This window comes from Stenella coeruleoalba (genome assembly GCF_951394435.1).
Source record: "Stenella coeruleoalba genome assembly, chromosome: 20".
NCBI lineage: Eukaryota > Metazoa > Chordata > Mammalia > Artiodactyla > Delphinidae > Stenella > Stenella coeruleoalba.
This window is the reverse complement of record NC_137166.1, coordinates 48,974,246-48,994,015: the sequence shown is the minus strand read 5'-3', so window position 1 is coordinate 48,994,015 and position 19,770 is coordinate 48,974,246. Positions and strand designations below refer to the sequence as shown.

Below are 19,770 nucleotides of genomic sequence, written 5' to 3'. Positions count from 1 at the left end.
CAGCTGACTCAGTGGAGCGCACCCAGGCCTCAGGGGATCCAGGCCCTTGTCCCCACATCCGAGCTTGCCCCTCTGTGGGCGGGGCAGGAGCTGGCATTTCTGAGGGTGGTGTCCCCAGTGACCTCAGCAGGCTACTGCACTCGGGGTGGCTCCTCCCCTGGCATAATGGGTTAATTAGGCCTCGACAGCACCCCAGTCAGCTGGGGCCGGCAGCGCCGCCTCCACCAGACGAGTGATTGTCCAGGGGGTACCTGCCTTACGGGTCGCTCCAGGGCCACCCAAGGAGCCCCTCGATGAGGACAGGGAAGTTGAGGAGCAGATGAAGCCCTGGCAGTCCTGGCATGGCTGAGCTAGCGGCACCATCCTGGGCATGCTGAGAGATGTTTTCCAACAGCAGAGGGAGAGCCTGCCCGAGAATGAAGCCACCACAGAGATGCACGGGTCCTCATGACGCTGTTAGACCGACGTCTCTGTAGACGTGCTACTGGAGACAACGTACATCGCTTCCCGCAGCTCCCTCAGCCAACTTGACTTGGGCTTCTGTTTCTTACCACCCAGAGTCCAGGCTGGAAACAAACTGGCCCCAGCAGTGTTGGGCTGTTGGGGAGGCAGGACTAACCCTTAGATTTGGCTGGAGATCAGGAGCAGGACTGAGGACACCCCCGGGCCCCAGGAGGAGGCTGTGCGCCGTTACATGATGCCGAGCAGTGGTCAGACTGGTGCCCGATTTATCTTAGACTCCGACCGTGTACCTGCCAAAGCTAGAGCTTTGGGAGACAAAGAAACAAAGCTGGCTCCCCGTCCCCCGGCATTCATGGGCCCCTACAGTGTGGGGCTTTTGCTGGGGACTTGCACCTAGAAGGGAGTGGAAGTGACGTGTGTCCGTTTCCCGCTGAAGCAACGAGTTAAGAGGCAGGTTTGCCGTCTCCACTCTCCTCCCCCACCTGCCTGCTGGATGCAGGGTCTCCTGAGGCCCTAGGGGATGGCAGAGCCACCAGAGGGCGCGGGGGCCTGGCTTCAGGAGTCACTTCGTGGAGAGAAGGTGCCTGTCACCCAGAACACCCACATGCAGGAAAACAAACATCTCCCATGTTAGGGCATCGAGATCTAAGATGTGGTACAGCGTCTAGCTTGGGCGATACCTGGATGGCTGAAGGCAAAGGTAAGAAAATACTCGGCCGAAGGGATCTAACTCCATGATCCAAGACCCCTAAAAGGTCGGAAAATCAGAGCATTGCAGAATTGGTCTATTAGTCTCCTGGGGCTGCTGTAACAAAGTTCCACAAACTGGGCAGCTTGGAACAACAGAAATTTATTTTCTCACAGCTCTGGAAGTCAGAAGTCCAAAATCAAGGAGTTGTCAGGGCCACACGGCCGCGGAAACCCATAAGGGAACCCTTTCTTGCCTCTTCCAGCTTCCGGTGCTTTGCTGGCGTCTTTGGCGTCCTTGACTTGGGGTTGCATCATAAGCCCTCCATCCTCCCAAGGTCTTCTGTGTTCTCACGTCTTTCCTTTGAGCATATCTGTTCTGTCACTGTCTCCAAATTCCCCCTTTTCATACTGGATTGGGGTACTCTATAACCTCATTTTTAACTTGATTACCTCGATAAAGACACTATTTCCAAAGAAAAGTCCCATCCTGCAGTACTGAGGATTAGGACTTCACGTATCTTTGGTGGGTGGGGAGGTGGGCACAATTCAACCCTGAACGAACAGTGGAAAAGGCCGAATTCCTCACCACAAGCTAGAGTGAAGGGCGGGGACAAGGCTGGGAACAGGACCCCAGGCCCTCCCAGGCACCACAGGATGGGGAGGCACCCTCCCCGCCCCTCCCTTCAGCCATCTGTTGATCACCTGGCCTGCAGGTGGAGGCAGAGAGCAAAGGGGATGGGCAAGCAACCAACACCGCCGTAAGGGCCAAAAGCCCCCACCTCGGTCGATTCCTGAGCAATGGCTAGATGCGACCAAAGGCCTACCGAGATTCTTAGGGGACTGTACTGACAGACCCCAACCTGGCAAAGGACTGCGGTTTCTCAGCATCTTGAAGCAAACCTCGCACTCCCCAGTCTCCCCAAGAAGACTTGGGCAGGAGGCAGGGCACCCTGGAGGGGCTCATTCCACACCCACCTCACACCTGGGCACAGCTGCGCCAGCCGGAGGATGACACTGTGCGGGTGTCTCCCTGGCTGCCAGTGGGGCGGGTGCCACTGGCTGACGTGGGTGGCTTCCCCCAGCCCCTCACCCAGATGAGAGGGAGCCCCAAATGTGGCTGCCTTAAGGAGCGGTCAGGACACCGGAGCTGTCGGTGACTGAAGAGCGAACAGAAAGTGGCCTAAACAGGAAAGGTGTTCATCCCAGACACCCAGGTAGCTGCGGTAGAAGATTCCGGGGTTTGTGCTGGAACCAAACGGGCTCCCAATCGGCAACGCTGTGATTCTCATAACCTTTCCACCGCGTCTCCACCCACCCCGGGCCGGCCTCCCATGCAGGGGAGGAGTGGGCACAAAGGCCTTCCCCGTAAGTGGTTCTCGCCTTTTCTGAAGGATGAAACTCAGATTTCCCAGAAATGCCCAAGAGCCCTCTGGGCGCACCTCGGCGCCTGCAGGCGACCGGCCAGGCTCCGGGGCAGAGTGCCCTCCTGCCTGAACATCTAGGGCTGCCGGCGACAGGCTGGTGTCTGTCCTCCTTGGACCACAGGCGACCGGGCAGAGAAATGACCTCTGGACCCGCGTGCCAGGTCCACCATCCTGAGAAGCTGGACCTGAAGCTGGAAGGTATTTGGAGGCTGTTTTCTCTGAAGAGAGGGAAGTGGAAGTGGGATCATACACGGGATGGCCAGCTGTGTCAGACACAGGAGTGTGGGTGCGCGCGCCAAGAAGGGGCCTGCCTGTCCCGCCTCTCCTGTGGGGCCCATCCTCACGCGCCCCAGCAGATGTTCCGCGGCCACGACCCACCTGGCCCCTGCCCTCCCCGTCTCTGTGCCAGAACCCCCGCAGGGGGAGCCCAGGATCAGCACAAGCAGAGAGCAGGCCAGTGGGGAACCCAGCTCTGGTTTATTAGAAAAGGTGTGAGCAGACCTGCACCGACAGGAGCAGCCCTCCCCCCCACCGCCCCCCACCCCACACCCGCGCCTCCCCCACCCTGGGCTGTAGTGCCTCTCAGGGCACAGCCTCGAGTGGCCCGGACAGCAGGGTCTCCAAGCCCTGGCTGCTCCCCACCCCAGCTCCCTGATAGATTTATTGCACTTAAGAAAAAGAAAGCTCTGATCCTCTGATCTCCCCCACCCACCCCAGCCCAGGCCCTCACCCCGCCTGGGGCTGCTCTACAAATTCCAACCACCACCATCACTCACCGCCCCTCCCAAGCCATGCCTCCTGCCTGGTCCTGTGCCCGGGGCCACCAGGGGATCATCCCGCCACCACCTAGGACTCCTGACCTCTACCGGGGGCAAGCCTGGCCACATGGAGCCCTGGGGAAACGTGCCCAGCCCTGTGGCCGGTATCCACTCCTCCCCCGCGTCCTCCTCCCATCCACCCCCAGCCCAGTCTTCAAGTGTCAGACACATAAATAGAAGTGCTTAAGTCAGGGCGGGGGGGGCCGCTCCCTGCAGCTCCTGCACCCCGTGTAGTGTTGCTGTGGGGGGCAGGGGTCCCCAGGAAGGCCCCCCACCCCCTGGGGTCCCAGGCCTCAGGAAGGCTGGGGGTGAGGGTGAGCAGATTCTCATGGCTCTGGCCTCAGCTCTTCAAAGACGGACCGGAAGAAGGGAACTTAGGGAGAAGAGATCGCAGGGGGGCGCCTGTCAGAGCCAGGCGCTCCGTCACTGGCTCCCCAGCTCCCGGGGCCCCAGGCCCTCACCGCACCTCAGGTGTCACAGTGTCTCCTGCCCAGATTCCTGACTGGCCTCCAGAAGCAGGTCCTCGAGCTCCTTCTCGTTCTTGGAGCAGCTCAGCTCTGCACGAGAAGAAGGGTGGGCGGCCTCCAGTCAGGCGGGTGGGCTGGGGGGTACCAGCCCTGCCTCAGCTAGAGCCGCAGGGGAGCACAGGCCTAGGTACCAATGAGACCATCAGACAGAGTCAACAGAACTTGCGTGCCCCGCCCCCAAGGAGCTCCCCGGGATCCGAGGGAAGTGAGGCGGGGACTGAGGATCAAGCCCCGCTTGTCCCTGCCCCTTCAAGGGCCACTTTAAAGAGGGGGAAACCGAGGCACACCAACAAGCAGGTGCTCGGCCGGGGTCACACACAGCACACAGGGGCCCCAGTCACCCGGCCCCAGAGGTCCTCTCACCGTGTTCCAGGCCACAGCTGCCCACCTTGGCCTCGGGCCCTGGGGGCGGCTCCGGGGGCAGTGCGAGAGCGAACTCGGGCTTCAGGCCGTTGGGCAGCGGTGGCCCTGACTGGGGCGGCTCCGGCTGAGGCTCAGACGACCCTGGGTCCCGAGTGCTGACGGCCTCAGCTGGCGTCCGGGCAGGTGAGGTGGGCAGGAAGGATACGGCAGGTGGGGATGGAGGACGAGGAGGGGCAGGTGGGGAAGGAGAGGCGGGTGGCACAGGAGGCTCTGCCCTCTCGGGTGGACTCTCCACCCGGGTCACCACAAACACTTTGTGGCCCCGGCCCGGGCTGGACACGGAAATGCGCTGCTCGGTGGGGGAGGAGGGGCAGCCTGGGGGGCTCCTGTCCCCAGGGCCCAGGGAGTCCGTGGGGGGCACCAGGGCGGGGCAGGGGGCCTCAGCCCTGTCCCCATCCTCCTCCTCCCCATCCTCCCCCTCGGAGTCTGAGTCTGAGTCCGAGTCCGGCCCGGCGCCGGGGCCGGGGCCCCCGTTCTCCTGCGCCTCGGTGGCAGGCTCCTCCGCGGGCGCGCCGGCGTCTGGCTGGGGCTCAGAGACAGCGATCTCGGCCATGGAGGCCGACGGCTGCAGGCACTGCCCCTGCTCCTCCCGCGCCAGCGCGAAGTTGCGCCTGCAGCCGTTCTGGATCTCAGCGAGCAGCGCCTTCTGCGTCTCAATGAAGCTCTTCACCTGTGGACAGAGCGGGCCTGGCTCGGGCTCTGAGTGGCCCGCACCCAGCGGGTCCTGGGGCTGCCCCCAGGCCAGCCAGCCCCCCACCCGCCCGCAGGGAAGAGCGCACTCACCGCCTCCTTCTTGGGTTCGCGGTCAAGGTCCAGGCGCAGCAGAGAGTGGTTCACCTTGAGGGCCAACGACAGTGCCATGAGCCCGCCCGTCTTGATCTCGTTCTCCCGAAGGTCCAGTCTCAGGAGGCGGGGGCTCTCGGCGATGAACTCCGCCACCGCCACCGCGCCTGGGAGGGGGACCGCAGGGGCTGGCCACGGGCCCACACCCGGCTGGCCGCCCCCCGGCCTGGCCAGCCCGCCTCCCGCGCCCGGCCCCGCGCCCTACCCTCGCACGTGAGCTTGGTGGAGGCCAGGCCGAGGCGCAGCACGCTGCGGTTGCCGATGAGGCCGTTCTTGAGGTTCCGCACGCCCTCGTTCCCAATGGGGTTGTGGCCCAGGTTCAGCGTCTCCAGGCTGTGTGTGTGCGGCTGGAGGGAGCGGCGCCCGAGAGCCAGGAAAGGCCCAGGAGGCCAGTCAGGAACGAGGCAAACGCACACGCTCTCTCCTCGGCAGGGCGCCCCAGTCCGAACACCGGCACGTTCCCGCTTCGGGCCAAATCCCTCGTGTACTCAGAAGTCTCCCAAGAGCCAGCTGCCCCGTCCACTCGGCAGCCCTCTGAGCATCCAGCCAGGCCCCTGTCCCCACAGCCCGGGCCCAGCCTCTGCCCTCGCCAGCAGCCCAAGGACTCTGGGCACAGGCCTGACCGTGGATAATTCTCAACCTGGGTCTGAGTCTCTGTACCCTGTGGGCTGGCTTTAAATACCACATAACGGAAAGATTTAAGACTTCCTGATGGCTTCCAGAAATGCTAACTTTCTATGCAAAACATTTTCACCTCGTACAAAGCGTTGTACCAGGCTATGGTGCTGGATGCAGAGAGACAATGAAAGAAGGGCTACTTTCCTCAAGGGAAAGAGGGTGCAGAAGCAGAAGCAAAGACCAAACAGGGCTGGAGGAAGACAGCAGGTTCCTGAACTGGCAGGACGAGCAGGACGGGGAGCCGCGACAGCCGGAAGATGGCGAGAGCCGGGGGTGGGACAGGTGCTGGGCCGGACCGCGCTGCCCCCTCCCCTCTCCGGCCGACTCACCAGCGTCATGCCCAGGAAGGCCATGCCCGTGTGCGTGAGCTGGTTGTTCCACAGCACCAGGGTCGCCAGCCCCTTCCTCTGCTCCTTGAGGCCCTCGCAGATGTAGGCCAGACCTAGGGAGGCCCGTGGGCAAGTCCTGTCTGTGGCCGGGGAATCCCCCCGGGGGACACTGGCCCGGGAGCCACCCCACCAGCACTCAGAAGCCCCTGCCCCAGCCTGCCCGGCCCCACAGGCTCTGGCCCTGACACCTCCTGCTACTGCCCGCCCTGCCTTGGGCCTGGCACACACAGCTCCCCGACTCCTGGGCCGGGAACGTTCCTCCTCTGGACACCCTGATGAAGGCCTCCACCATCTGTTTCAGATCTCTGCTCAAACCTTCCCCCTCTCACGGGACAATCCCGGTCAGCCTAACCTCGGCAGACAGCTCAGCCCGCCATCACTGCTTTCTTTTTCTCCAGAGCACGTTTCACCATCCGACAGACTCAGCAGTCCATTAAGATATCTTGGCTTTGTCTCTCCGGAGGGCAGAGACCCCTGCCGCACTCACGGCTGTGAACCCCGAGCCGACAGGCCCCGCGCGTGGGAGGTGCTCAGTACACGTAGTGTCCGGGCCCAGCTGCCCTGCCGGAGGGCACTGTCCTCACTGTCCCACTCTGCACCCTCTCCCGCAACCCTGTCCACACTGAGGCCAGGGGACTCTGCTCGACGGTGAACAGGGACGAAATCAAATTCCTCCCGCTGGCAAGGCCTTGCTGACTACTCCCTCTTCGCTTCTCACTCACCTCCTGGCTCACCAGGGCTCTTCCCCCCACCCAGATAGCTAATATCGAAGCTCTTTCCCACCTCAGGGCCTTTGCACTTGCTACTCCCTCTGCCTGGATTCTCTGCCTAGGCTTTTAAAACGGCTGGTTCCACCCCAGCCTCCTCATTACCGCCCAGAGGCCCCTTCCTGCACACCTTAAACAGCTTTCAGTTGACCCTTTATCCCAACATCCTTGTTTCCTCCAGGGCACTTTCCCCAGATTGAATTATTTCAATTATCTGCTCAATACCCCACCTCATCCTGAAGGAAGCGCTGAGCTGTTCCCTCCTCCAGGATTCCTCCCTGATCCCCAGACTGGGTCAGACACCTGCCCTGGGCTCCCACAGCCCAGCCCGGTCTGAGGCGTCACCACGAGGGCAGGGCTGGGACTATCTCGGCCACTACTGTGCTTCTCGTACCACGAGCACCCGGCTGGGCACACAGTGGGTGCTGGGCGACTGGGGTTGGGTGGGGGCGCGCGGCCCTCGCACACACCTGAGTCCAGTACGTGGTTGTTACGGAGGTCCAGGATCTGCAGGGAGCAGTTGAACTTGAGCAGGTTGCCCAGCTGGGCCGAGTCCTGCAGGCCATTGAGCTTGTTGTCGGCCAGGTACAGCTCCCGCAGAGTCATGTTCATCTTCAGGGCCGTGGCTGGGGGAGAAGGGGAGGGTACTGTGACTGGCCAGGCCCAGGGGACCCGGCCAACAGCCCGAGCCCACCAGCACACCGCCCTGGGGCTCACCGAGCAGCATGAGGGGCCGCCCTGACAGGCTGGCATTCTCCAGGTGTAGCACCGCCAGGCTGCTGCGGATGCGCAGGGCACGCGCCACGAAGGGCGCCGCGTGGTCCAGCAGGGGCGTGTTGCGGGCGTCCAGGTACTGCAGGCAGCTTGTCTGCGTGGCAGGTGTGGGGCTGGGTCAGGCTGGCCCCGGCCCTCCCCGCTCCGGGGGACCTCCCGCCCTACGTCCCAGTATCCCCGGGAGCAGCAGGGCCACCTGGTTTTGTGGCTGGGGACACTGGCTGGTGAGGGAAGGCCAGCCTGGGGCCGCGGGGGTGAGCGAGGCAGTGCTGGTGACAGCTGAGCTCGCTGACTCGTGTGTGGCAGAGACGCCCCGTATGTGAGTGAAACGGGAATGGTGACCACAGCCGCCTCCAAGGGACACGTTATAGGCAAGTGGAGGAGGAGGGGAAACGCCTGAAGGGGGAGAAGGGGCCGGGGCGGGCCTGGAGCAGGGTGCCTCTTGGCACTGCCTCCTCACTGGCCTGCAGGCTGGGGCCCAGCACCCTCTGACGGCTCGTGGACCCAGGCCCTACAGGTTGGGGGCCCTGGAGAGGGAATGGGTAGGGGGCACCCACCTTGCGCATCATGTGGGCGGCGGCCTGCCAGCCCCGGGTGCCGATGTGCTTGTTGAAGGAGATGTTGAGGTGGGTGGCCGACTCGTAGTACTCGATCATGTCGAAGAGGGCTGAGGCACCCTGGGCAGAGACAGCGGGGCTCAGCCTCAGGGTGCGGCTGCCCGGGGAAGCCAGGAGGCAGGGGCTGAGCGACTGGGGGCGGGAGAGCCCTGGTGCTGCTCTGGCACCTCTGGGTTCCGGCAACCAACCCTTCCCCTGTCCTGCTGCAGCCGGTCTGCTTCCTCTTACTCGCCCCCCAGAGCGGTCTAAGTGATGTGCTGGGTGACCAGGACAGGCCTCTGCCGTCCCTGGGCCTCAGGTCTCCAGGAGCCCTCCCCCGGGCTCCTGGTGGCCTCCGGACCTGGGGAGGTGAGGACACCTGGGCATAAACAGGGGGGCTGCTTTCAGAATGTTTCTTAAACTCTCTCCCCTGCAGGCACTGTGATTCTCAGCGGGCGGGGGGGCACGCGTTCCTGGAAAGGCTCCTTCCTGGTGGTCATACACCTCCCCTCCGGCTTGGCTCCCCAAGTCTCTCCCTTGCTTACAAACCCCTGCCTTTGGGGTGGGTCTGTGAGACCCTTCTCTGGGCCTCACACACAGTCCAACATCCCCCGCTCACTCTGGCCACAGTGGACATCTCCCCAGTCTTGTCCCTCAAGAGGTCCCGCCCAGCCTTGGTCCAAGGGGGTTCCCTCCTCCTGCCATGCCCTCCCCCCAAACCTCTAAGAGGCAGGGAGCTCAGGGAGTGGGTATGGGCAGTGGCAGGCTGCTCACATCTTCGTCCAGGTTCGTCTGCTCCAGATCCACGACCTTGAACTGCAGCCTCTTGAAGACCTCTTCCAGGGCCTCGCAGGTCTTGTAGTCGAGCTTCTCACCTGGGACGATACAGAGCGCCGTGTGCGTGCACGTCTACGAGTGCCCTTGTGCGTGTACACTTGCGTGTGGGTTGAGGGGCTGGGTGGAGACACGGGCTCCGGGCCAAGCGGGGGAGGAAAGGTCCTTTGCCCCTCCCCACGGCTCGCAGCACCTGCCTCACCTCAGGAAGGGCACCCACACCTCCCTGCTCGCTACCCAAGGGGTCCCGGCCCCGTCCAGACACACACCTTTCAGGTCCAGACAGTCGATACGGTGCCCGAGGTCCGTGAACTCCTGGGAAAGCAGAGTGGATGGTGGTTAAGGCAGGAGGACACCTGCAGGCGCCAGGCTGGACCTCCCTGAGAGTGGGGCAGCCGGGGCTCTGAAACAAGCAACCTTGGAACATTCTGGAATGAGCCATCCAGAGGGAAGGCACTGAGGCAGTGCTTTACCAGCACGACCAGGCTGGACAGGTGGCAGGAAAGGCACCTGTGAGAGACGGCTGGGGGCGAGCAGGCCAGGCGTACAGCAACACCCTCGTCATATAAAAACGGAACCTGCCCTCGCGTCTGTGTACCTCTAGATAGTGACTCGTTCTCTATTTATAAAGGCACAGAAAGTCCAGGGGACGAAAACCCCGAGCTGTCACCAGCGGGGACTCCTGGGGCATGGGACGTGGGCAAGAAGTGAGAAACAGGTTTTGCTTTTTATATCTGTAGTATTTTAACTTTTTTTTCAAGTCAGAGAATATACATTACTTTTGTCATTCAGACTTTTAAATTTGGTATACGTGGCTTTTCCCCTGGGGAAGAGAATTGCTTTGGGGAGTGGAAGATTCTTGACAAGTAACTTCCTACTTCACATAATTCTGTACTGCTTAAACATTCAGGAAGAGCCCGATTACTTTTACAGTCCCCTGGCTGGCCGACCAGGCTCGGGGCGGGGGGAGTGCTCTGTACACCCTCTCTTGCCCGGAGGGGGCTGGGGGGCGGGGGGAGGGTACCCGCCACGCCCCCCGCACGCGGCATTACCTGGAGCTGCCTGAGGAGCTTGGGGATCTGCCTGCAGCTTAGCTTCTGGCAGGCCTGCTTGTAGGCACCGAGGACCTCATCCACGGTCACGTTCTGGGCTGCAGGCAGAGAGGACCCAGGCCTGTGACTTCCCACACCCCTGGGTCTCTTTCCCCCACTCCCGCCCACTGGCCTGTGCCATCCCCCCTCCCCCTCCCCCTCCACGATAAACCTTCCTTCCAGCAACCCACTGAGCTCAGTCCTGCCTTGAGGTGCCTCGCTGTGACTGCTGCTCTGGGGAGGTGTCCCCGGATGGCCCCAAACCAAGCCAGCGCCACCCTCCCCAACTCCCCAAGGCTCCCCAAACACCTTCACGTGAACATTACACAACTACTATCATGCCATTTTTCTACTTGGCAGCTGTCTCCCCCTCTAGACTGCGAGTCCCAGAAGGGCAGGGCTGGGGCTGTCTTGGTCACCACTGTGTCCCCAACACCATCCAGCACAGCGCCAGGCCCAGAGCAGGTGTTTTGATCTGTGCGGGTTTGTTTTTGAATGAGAGCATGAATCCACACTTCGACCTTATAAGGAAGTGGAGCTCAGAAAAGTGAAGCGCCTTGCCCAGGGCCACACAGCTGCTAAGCGGTGGAGCCGGAACTCAGCTCGTAACTGACATGCCACGTGGCTTCTCAGACTCCCCGCTCCCTCAACAGCGAAATATTCCTGGACGGTACTCAGGACGGGGCTTCCTGTCCCAGGGATATGGCAGCCGTCAGAGTCCCTGACACGGCCCTGGTGCCCCATGGTTACAGGCAGTGGCTCCCGAAATGAACAAGGGGATGCAGCCCAAACCCTACAACGGCACAGCCCTGTCCTCGGGAAGCTCAGGGCCTGTCACCACGTGGAAAGTAAGGCTGGCCTTTGCACAGATTTGCCTTTTTTGGACGTTTCACAAAAATGGTGGTAAACAGTATGTGACCTCTGGCGGCCAGCTTCTTTCTGGAACATAACAATTTTGAGTTTCGGTCCCTTTGTAGTGCTACGTAGTAACTGTCAGATGTATGCATTTTGTTTATCCATTCGCCAGGTGAAAAGATACCTGTATTCTTTTCAGTTTTTGGCTATAAGAGCTTGGATTTTGTGCTGGGGCAACCAGGAGGGCAGGAAGAAAAGGCTCTGAGCAGGGGAGGGACAGGGTCAGGCCTGGGAGCAGAAAGCTCTCAGGGCCAGCCGAGCAGCAGATGGGCCAGCGGGAGCCCCTGCTGAGCTTCTGGGCAAGCATCTCTGAGAGGATGCTCCCTCCGGCCACTGCTCTGGCCGGGGGCCGTATGCCCCGACCTCATCAAGCAGCACCCTGTCTTCCAGGGAAGGAAAGCTGCCTCCCTGGGGTCAGGCAGCTGGTAAAAGGCAGAGTCAAATATTTGCTCTAGAACTCTCTCCACTGTGTTGGGTGGGGCTGCTGGAAGAAAGAAGCCGACAGAGGCCCCAGGCTTCCCAGAGGGCAGGCCCGGTCCTCTGCCCCTCTCTTCCTTCTTGGGTGGAAGCAGGCGGGGTGGAGCCTGGGTGAAGCTATAGGTGATCAGCAGCCTTCCCCAGTGTCAGCTGCCCCCCCGCAGGCCTAGCAAGGGAGCTCTCTGACGTGCAATCGTGTGCCTGGTGGCTCCCAGCTCTTGGGGGCGGGCGGGGGAACAGGAGCTGGCCTGCAGCTGCCTCAGGGAGTCCAGCCAAGCAGGGGCCACTGACCCCCAGGGGGTCCATGAACTTGAGTGGGGAAAAACTGCCTTTTTATTTGCACTAACTGAACTGAAATGAAATTCAGCATTTCCTTCTTACTAACACAGCACAAAAAAGAGAGAAAAAAGAAATATTGTTTAGCAGACCCTGGGACTCTGTCCTCAATAGAAATGGCAGGTGTTTTCACATCACGTAACAGTTTTTGTAGATTCTGAATGCTCATCACTACTTTGGAAGTCATTCGAGCTGCTGCTACATCCTGTTATTTCAGGTGTCAACAAGGAATGGCATAATTACTAGATCACGATTTTTTAAATATTTAATAAACTGTATTTTAACTGATATCCTTTGTAATCCTACTTTTTGCCTTTAAAAATCATCACTCCAAGAAAGGGCACACAGGTTTTATCAGATGGCCAAAGAGACACACTCCCTTCAGTAAAGGCCCCCAGGCCAAGGTGGGGTTGGCCTGCTCATGTCAGATGCGGATGAAGTAGGGTACTGGGTACACATGGGGTCGTCACTAGCAGTTCTCGGTGTCCTAGACCAGGGGTCCCCAACTCCCGGGCCACGGAACGCTACCGTTCCACGGCCTGTTTAGGAACCGGGCCGCATAGCAGGAGGTGAGCAGCGGGCCAGCGAGTGAGCTTCATCTGCTGCTCCCCATCACCCGCATTACCGCCTGCACCATAACCCCCACCCGCTCCACCTCCGGTCCGTGGAAAAAGTGTCTTCCACGAAACCAGTCCCTGGTGCCAAAAAGGTTGGGGACCGCTGTCCTCGACAGTCTACAGGGAATAAGAGACCTAAGCAATCTCTCAAACTGCAGCTGGTCCTTTAGGTGTTCAGCTCTGACATCCCTTCCTCCAGGAAGCCCTCCCTGACCGCCTAGGACTTTCAGCTCCTGAAGTCCCCTGGGATCCTGCCCAGTGGGTCGGTCTTTGTTCTGACGAGCCTCCTGGTGAGTTCAGGGCCCAGTGTCTCTGACCTTGCCACCTCCATACCAGCCACAGGTGCCATCCAGCCACCCCTTCAGCCAGGCGCCCATGGGGTTTGGATGCAGGCATAGCCTCACACAAGGTCACAGCCAGGGTTCGGGGAGGCTGCATCTGCCCACTCATGTACAGCAGGGGAAGCTGAGAGCAGGGGGTGGGAAAGATGGACATACTCAGAGACATGGGGGTCCAAGGCCCAGGGCAACTGGAGACAAGAATGACAAGTGCATCTTGTCACTTTCCTCTGATGCTGAGACACATGTTCAAGGTGGGGACAGCACTAGGGAAAGGCACTAAAGGAACAGAAGCGGGGGTTCAGTCGGTGCACTGTGGCGTGGGCTCGGCAGCCTGCAGGCACCCCAACCCTGCCTTGATTTCCCCAACAGCATCACGAGCACGTCCCCAGGCCTGGCCCGTCACCAGTGGGCACACGTGAGTGTCAGGTGGGTCGGGAAGAACCTCGCAGTAATCATTACGTATGTGTGTGTTTCATTCATATACCAAGAAGAAAGAACTATCACATCAAAACCATCACTTGGCAATGAATGAGATGAAACATATTCAAATTTTTTAAATGAACCAATTAAAAAAAAATGGTAAGGGAACGGCAGTACAGGTGGTTCGGAGAAATAACGTGGAGCATCGAGACAGCACTTCCGCCGCGCCAGGCGCCACCCAAGCACTGTACAAGCTGGCAGGGCTGGCCCAGGCCGGCTGGCTCAGCCCCGGCCGCCACACACTTGCTCATTTGTGATGTTGTGACGAAATCATCAAGACCTCTACCTCAGGTCATCCGCCCTCGACTTGTCCAGCCTTAAGCGAACCGCACAGGCTGCGGCGAGTCAATGGGCCGCTCTCCCAGGCCGCAGTGGCTCCAAAGCATGGGGCCCGGCCCTCCAGGCTGCAGCTCGGCACCCACAGACATGCACGTGTGCCCGGTCTACCCTGAGGATTCAGCGTGCGGGCGGTGAGCTGGGGAGGAGGAGGGCCGCCCATGCGGTGTGCTGGCTGGACACTAGGGTTGGGCCGGGCTGGGAGGCCCGAGTCGGAGCTCTGGGGCCAGGTTCCAGAGGGCGGGGCTGCAAAGTGGTGAGGGCCCCACTCCAGCCCGAAGTCAGGGGGCTTGGATCCTGGCTCCTCCCTCCCGTGCTCTGCGAGCTCGACTTTGGGAAGGCCCTCCCCGGGCAGCATCTCACGCTGCCCACCGGAGACGGGGCATCTCATTGCACGGTTGAGAGCACGGGCTGAGAGCACGGGCTGAGATGTGCCAAGGTCACGGCTTTGAATAAGAGGACCTGCATTCCAATCCTTGTCCCGGTGAGACCGTGATAAACATTCTCAACAACCTCTTTCCCTCTCTGAAAGGGACATCTGTAGGGTCTCAGGAGATAAGGGACGTGAGGGCACCGCCAAGTAGCTACCCAGTGCGGGGCCTGACTCAACAGGAGACAGAGCTTGAGAAAAAGATGACGATGGTGGTGGCCGTGGTCACCACTCCCAGGTATCAGGCACTTACTCCGTGTTAAGACACCACTCTGAGCACTTCCTACGCACAGTTTCATTCAGCCAGCTGCGCGATCCTACGAAACTGGCAGCTCTGTCTCCATTTCGTAATAGAGGGAAGCAAGTGCAGAGCGGGCAAGCCGTCTGTCCAAGGCCACGGAGCCAGGAGCGGCAGTACTGGAAAGCACACCCAGACCTGTCTTGCTCTGTAACTGGAACACGGCTTCATTCTCACATTACCTTGACAGGCCTGAGCGGGAGGCAGGGGCCGGGGCCAAGACGAAGGCTTGAGCCCTGGGGAGGGACGCTGCTGTGTGCAGCGGGTACCGGTCTCCCAGGAAGAGGCTGTGGGGCAAGCGGAGACTGCTCCCCCTCCCACCTGCCCTCACAAAGGGACAGACAGAAACCTGAGGCCAGGCATCAGGTGACAGGCAGAAAAGTCTGTCTCTCCTTTGCACACAGGTGCAAAGGCACCCACAAGATGCAAGGACAGGTTGGGCACCAGGGGGCGATGACTCAGGCCACCCCTGCCAGCCTGGAGCTGGTACTCATTCAAGTGGGAGTCAAAAACCAGGAAGCAACAGTGGGGGGTGGGGACGGAGTGGGGACAAGGGGGTAGGGGGCTAACTCTCACTGCTGGGGCTTCAACAGCTAGTTGGAGACACGCATGAGACAGATACAAATACAGCGGTGGCAGTGGCCCCTGGGAGGGGAAGTGTGACAGGGTGGGAACAGGCTTGGCAGGATCCCGGGCACCAGGAGGCCAGCGTGGCAGGAGGCGGAGGCGGGAGGCGACGGGGACACGGCCTCAGGAAGGACTTTGCTCTCAGCCTGAGACAGGGGCCACCGGGGCTGGTGCAGAGCAGCGCCAGGAACTACGTGAGGTCTAGGGAGGACTGAATCTGTAGGAGAGCAGGGTTGGGGAGGGGGAGCCCACTGGGTCCCCTAACAGGGAGGCCGCCAGGACTGGGCACACCAGAGGTGACGAGCGAGGCAGAAGCTGCTGGGCGGCCCAGAGCCAGGCCTGGGTTCTAACCCCCTCCATTAGCTAACCGCAGGTGGCCTTCACTCCCCAGGGCCTGGCCACTGCATCAGCAGAGCCTACCCTGGGAGGCTCTGTCACGCCCTTCCTTCCCCAAGAGGGAAGGGCACCATCGCCGTCACCCCACCTGACAGTGGAAACTGAGAGTCTCGTGGCAAGTGGGCGACCAGGCCCATGTGGACCCCAGGACCCCGGCTCTCCAGGCTCTTTCCTGCAGGACTCCCCAGGCTCTTGTCTGTGGAACACAGTCCTGCCCTACCCAGGCCGCTTGGGTTCACACCTTCAGAGGGGACCAGGCCAGTGCTGAAAAGGCACATGGAAGCTGGGAGCTAAAGCCCACACCCCCAGCAGTCCCCCAGGCAGACGGCGCGTCAGGCGCACACCTGCCCCTGTGGTGAGGCTGCCCTGGCCTGTGAAAGCACCAACCGGCCCGCTTCGCCTCCTGCTTCCCTGGGTAGACGGGCACTGGTCCCACCACCTCCCTCGTGACGCCATCCCAGGACCCCAGGGGGGGGCGTCCATGTTACCTCCACTCCCCACTGTCCTCCCAAAGCCCCTGTCACAGTGGCTGACCCGTGTAGGGCCAGCCACAGCCCCTCCCAGGGCCTGTGCTGGAACTATCGGGAAATAAGAGCTCTCTGCCCGCAGGGGTCGCTGAGGTCGCCTCCCACTTCTGGAGCTGCTGGCAGCCACCCTGGCAGCCACCAACACGAGAGAACCTCCCGAGAACAAAGCCGACTCACAGGAAAGGTGACCTCAGAGGTGAAGAGAGACAGAGTCCCGACGGACGACGCTGTCTGAGACCCTGGATCCAGCGAGGCCTGAAGTGAAACTATTCAAGGCTCCTCAGATCCATAAGCCAATAAATTCCCCCTTTCGGCTTCAGCCCCTTGGAGTCAGGCTTCTAATCCAGGATGCCAACTTAGACACCGTCTTGCTATTCATCAGTAAATATCGCCCGAGGCCGACTGCATGCCAAGCTCTGCGCTGGCACTAGGAGGACAGGGAGGCTCTGACCGGGTGCCCTGCCCTTCAGGGCTTCTCATCTGCGGAGGGGGGCATGCAGACGACCCAGGGAGGCCCTCGAAGGGCGCTGTGAGGGCTACGGACTGAGCTAAGAGCCTTGTCCATGAACGGGACCCTCCCCCCCCCGCACCGGGCACTGTGCTCTAGCCTCACCCCCCTCTTCCCTTTCCTCCCAGTGCAGGCCCAGTGCTTCATCACACCTCATTCCCTCCCTCCTCCTACGCATCACACTCTGACTTCAACCCTCGGCTCAAGGGTCCCCTTCTCTAGGGAGCCCTCCATGACCCCTCCTCTGGGCTCCCCCACCTCAGCCCTGCCCACACTGAACTGTCACTGTCTAAGGGACCAGTCTGTCTCCCCCCACTGGACTGGGAGCCCCGGGGTTGTGGTCCATGCGTGTCCCCAGCATTGCCCCGACCAGGGCCAGGCACAGAGAGGGCACCAGGATAGGGCGAAGGAGTGACGGACAGATGGAGGAGCTCTCATCCGGCCAGCGTCCCAGGCCTCAAAGGTACACTGAGCCCTCTTGACCTTGCAGGGCGGGGGGTGGGCGTGGGGGCCTGCTCCACGTGCAGAAGACCAAGGAGGCCCGGAGAAAGGCGAGAGGGACGCCAAGGCCCAGACCCGGCCAGAAACTACTCATTCTGTGAGGCAGGCTCTCAAATTCAGAGCGCTCCCGGTATAGAAAGGTGCAAGGTGCTCGTTATTTCACCCCGACTCCCTACCAGTCATCCTGCCGGGCACCCTGTGGCTGGATCTTTAATCCTCATCAGAGTCCCGCAGAGCAGAGATACCCCGAGCGCACTCCCTATCAATGCACAGAGGAGGACACCTCTGGGGATGCTAACTGGCCTCCTAGGGTCATGCAGCTGGGAGGGGTGGGGTGTCAAAGCCAGGACTGTTCCCGTCTGACGCTGGTGCCCTGCGGTCCTCAGGCCCCTCAGCTTCAGGCTGGACACAGGGGTCTGGTGGGCAGCAGAAACGCAGCCTTCTCTAACAGAAGGACAGGGAGGTTGCCAGAGGGATCCGTCTTTCTCTTTGTGGTTTCTGGGGACTGGAGAGCCAGTCCTGCCCTGAGCAGGGACGCCCTCCGGGGTTTCCCCACAGCACCTGCTGAGACCGGGTCTCCATAGGACATCCACAGGTACCGGTGGCTTCAGGTGAGAAGTGCAGGTGTGGGACAGCCTTCTTCCCTCCCCCAAAGTCCCCTAGTAAGCAGCCACCAATTCCCCCACATGCTGGCCCTATCCCAGAGCCCCCGTGTGGACAAGGAGACAAACCCAGAAGCATTCGCAACGCAGCATCACCAGCCGTGAGAGGGAGTGAGGAGGGATCACGGAGGCATGGAGGACAGGCCGGCTGGGATCTGCTGGGAAGAGAGCATCTGGAAACGTCTCCCAGAGAAGGTCTTGAAGAGTGAGACAGAAAAGGGGGAGAGGCATCCTGGGCAGAGGGAGCTTTGTGGACAAAGTACAGAAGCAGAGACTGCACTGTGCGTCTGGGTGGTGAGCTGCAGGACTGGGAGGGTCCAGGGTATGTGAGAGGAGGGGGTTGGCAAGGAGGCTGGGGGAGGCCACCCATGGAGGCCTCAGCCGCTGAGCATGGACTGGGGGTGTCTTCCTAGAGGTGCGAGGGCAGACCCGGCTCAGGGGCTACAGTAGTCAAGGTCCCCACCCGATCTTCATCAGTGACAGAGCCACCTGGATATAAGGCCTCAGGGCCTTTGCACCTGCTGCGCCTCTGCTCAGAGCACTCTTCTACCTTATATCCTCATGGTCTCCTCTCCCTCCCTGCCTGCAGGTCTCTGCTCCAACACTGCCTCCTCGGAGGCCTTCCCCTACCACCCTACAGAAAACAGCCCCCTTTGTCCTTGTCCATCCCTGTACCCGGCCTCACTCTGTGTGTGTCCTTGTCCATCCCTGTACCCGGCCTCACTCTGTGTGTGTCCTTGTCCATCCCTGTACCCGGCCTCACTCTGTGTGTGTCCTTGTCCATCCCTGTACCCGGCCTCACTCTGTGTGTGTCCTTGTCCATCCCTGTACCCGGCCTCACTCTGTGTGTGTCCTTGTCCATCCCTGTACCCGGCTTCACTCTGTGTGTGTCCTTGTCCATCCCTGTACCCGGCTTCATTCCGTGCGGCACTACTCACGACCAACAGAAAGCTTTAGGATCTGTGTGTGCTTATGCTGCAAGGAGGGCAAGGATGTCACTGCTTTCGTTCACTGAAGCAACCCCAGAAGGGCACACACTGGGTGCACAGCAGGTGCTGACCATTTGCTGACAGAGCAAATGAAGGCAGAGGCTGGGGCAGGCGGTGGGTCCTTGAAGTCAGAAGGACAGGCAGTTGAGTCCCCAGCTCTGCCCAGGCCAGCCGGGTGAGCTCAGGGAAGACTCCTTCTCTCTCGGCGCCCCCTACTCAGGCAGTGAGGGTGCGCGTATGATGAGGTCACAGATGGGCCTGCTTAGCCCAGAGTAGCCACTTCCAGACATCCCCTTCAGGGGCCCGGATGCTTCCTGCACTCCCGCAACGCCACACACATCCCTCCCACGGCCTGGGCCGCCCCAAAGGTGGGGCGGGGGCAGGACAGAGGCAGAGCAACGCAAGGGCTCCTGGGCCCCAAGTAGGGAGGAGGCAGGGAGCACCCACAAAGCTGTGGGCGGGGGTCCCACCGCCGCCGCAGACATGAGGCTCTGCGGCCCCTGTCTCTGCAGAGCCACGTGTCTCATGCTGCCGACGTGCGGCTCTTCCTCATTCCCTGACCCGTGTTGCCCTGGGCACAGAATCAGAGTGTGCGGGGCCCTCAGAGGCTTCTCACGACCAGGCATTTCTCACGGGGGTACTTCACTCGGCCAGGCCACGGGTACCAAGGACTGGTGGGCAGCCACAGAAGGATGCCATGGAGCACCCAGCACCCAACTGTGAACATCCAGAGACCCCAGGAGACCAGGCATCGCACCACCTGTTCACCGCTGTCCATGGCCGCCTCCAAGGTCACTGCCATGAGAACCCTGGGATGCGGCCGTCATTCTTCACTGTGGCACTGGTCACTTTTCGAGGGTGGGGGAGGCACTCTCAGCCCCTTCCCTGTATTTGAGGAAGCGCCTACCTTAGGTGTGCAGCTGCCCGCTCCCACCCCTCCTAGGCCTGGTTCTCTACCTGCCTGGTGACATCCTCCCCCCATATACTCCTCTGCTATGAGTCCTTCAGGGATCT

At 61.1% G+C, this 19,770-nt stretch overlaps 1 protein-coding gene across 2 annotated transcripts in view; it reads right to left on the bottom strand.

Moving 5' to 3' along the window:
- Positions 1 to 3,321: 3,321 nt before the first annotated feature.
- The window catches only part of PPP1R37 (protein phosphatase 1 regulatory subunit 37), a 41,422-nt gene continuing 24,973 nt past the window's right edge, over positions 3,322 to 19,770 (bottom strand). The window contains exons 2-13 of one of the 2 annotated variants that reach the window (XM_079908093.1): positions 10,278 to 10,375; positions 9,495 to 9,540; positions 9,166 to 9,266; positions 8,353 to 8,472; positions 7,739 to 7,889; positions 7,492 to 7,647; positions 6,195 to 6,307; positions 5,393 to 5,534; positions 5,128 to 5,294; positions 4,285 to 5,014; positions 3,861 to 3,951; positions 3,322 to 3,767 (exon numbers count right to left, since the gene is read on the bottom strand). In XM_079908093.1, coding sequence (XP_079764219.1) covers positions 3,869 to 3,951; positions 4,285 to 5,014; positions 5,128 to 5,294; positions 5,393 to 5,534; positions 6,195 to 6,307; positions 7,492 to 7,647; positions 7,739 to 7,889; positions 8,353 to 8,472; positions 9,166 to 9,266; positions 9,495 to 9,540; positions 10,278 to 10,375 — 1,907 coding nt within the window. In that variant the 3' untranslated portion in view covers positions 3,322 to 3,767; positions 3,861 to 3,868. Of the gene's footprint in view, positions 3,952 to 4,284; positions 5,015 to 5,127; positions 5,295 to 5,392; positions 5,535 to 6,194; positions 6,308 to 7,491; positions 7,648 to 7,738; positions 7,890 to 8,352; positions 8,473 to 9,165; positions 9,267 to 9,494; positions 9,541 to 10,277; positions 10,376 to 19,770 lie in introns of both variants that reach the window. The other variant, XM_079908092.1, reaches the window with a different exon arrangement.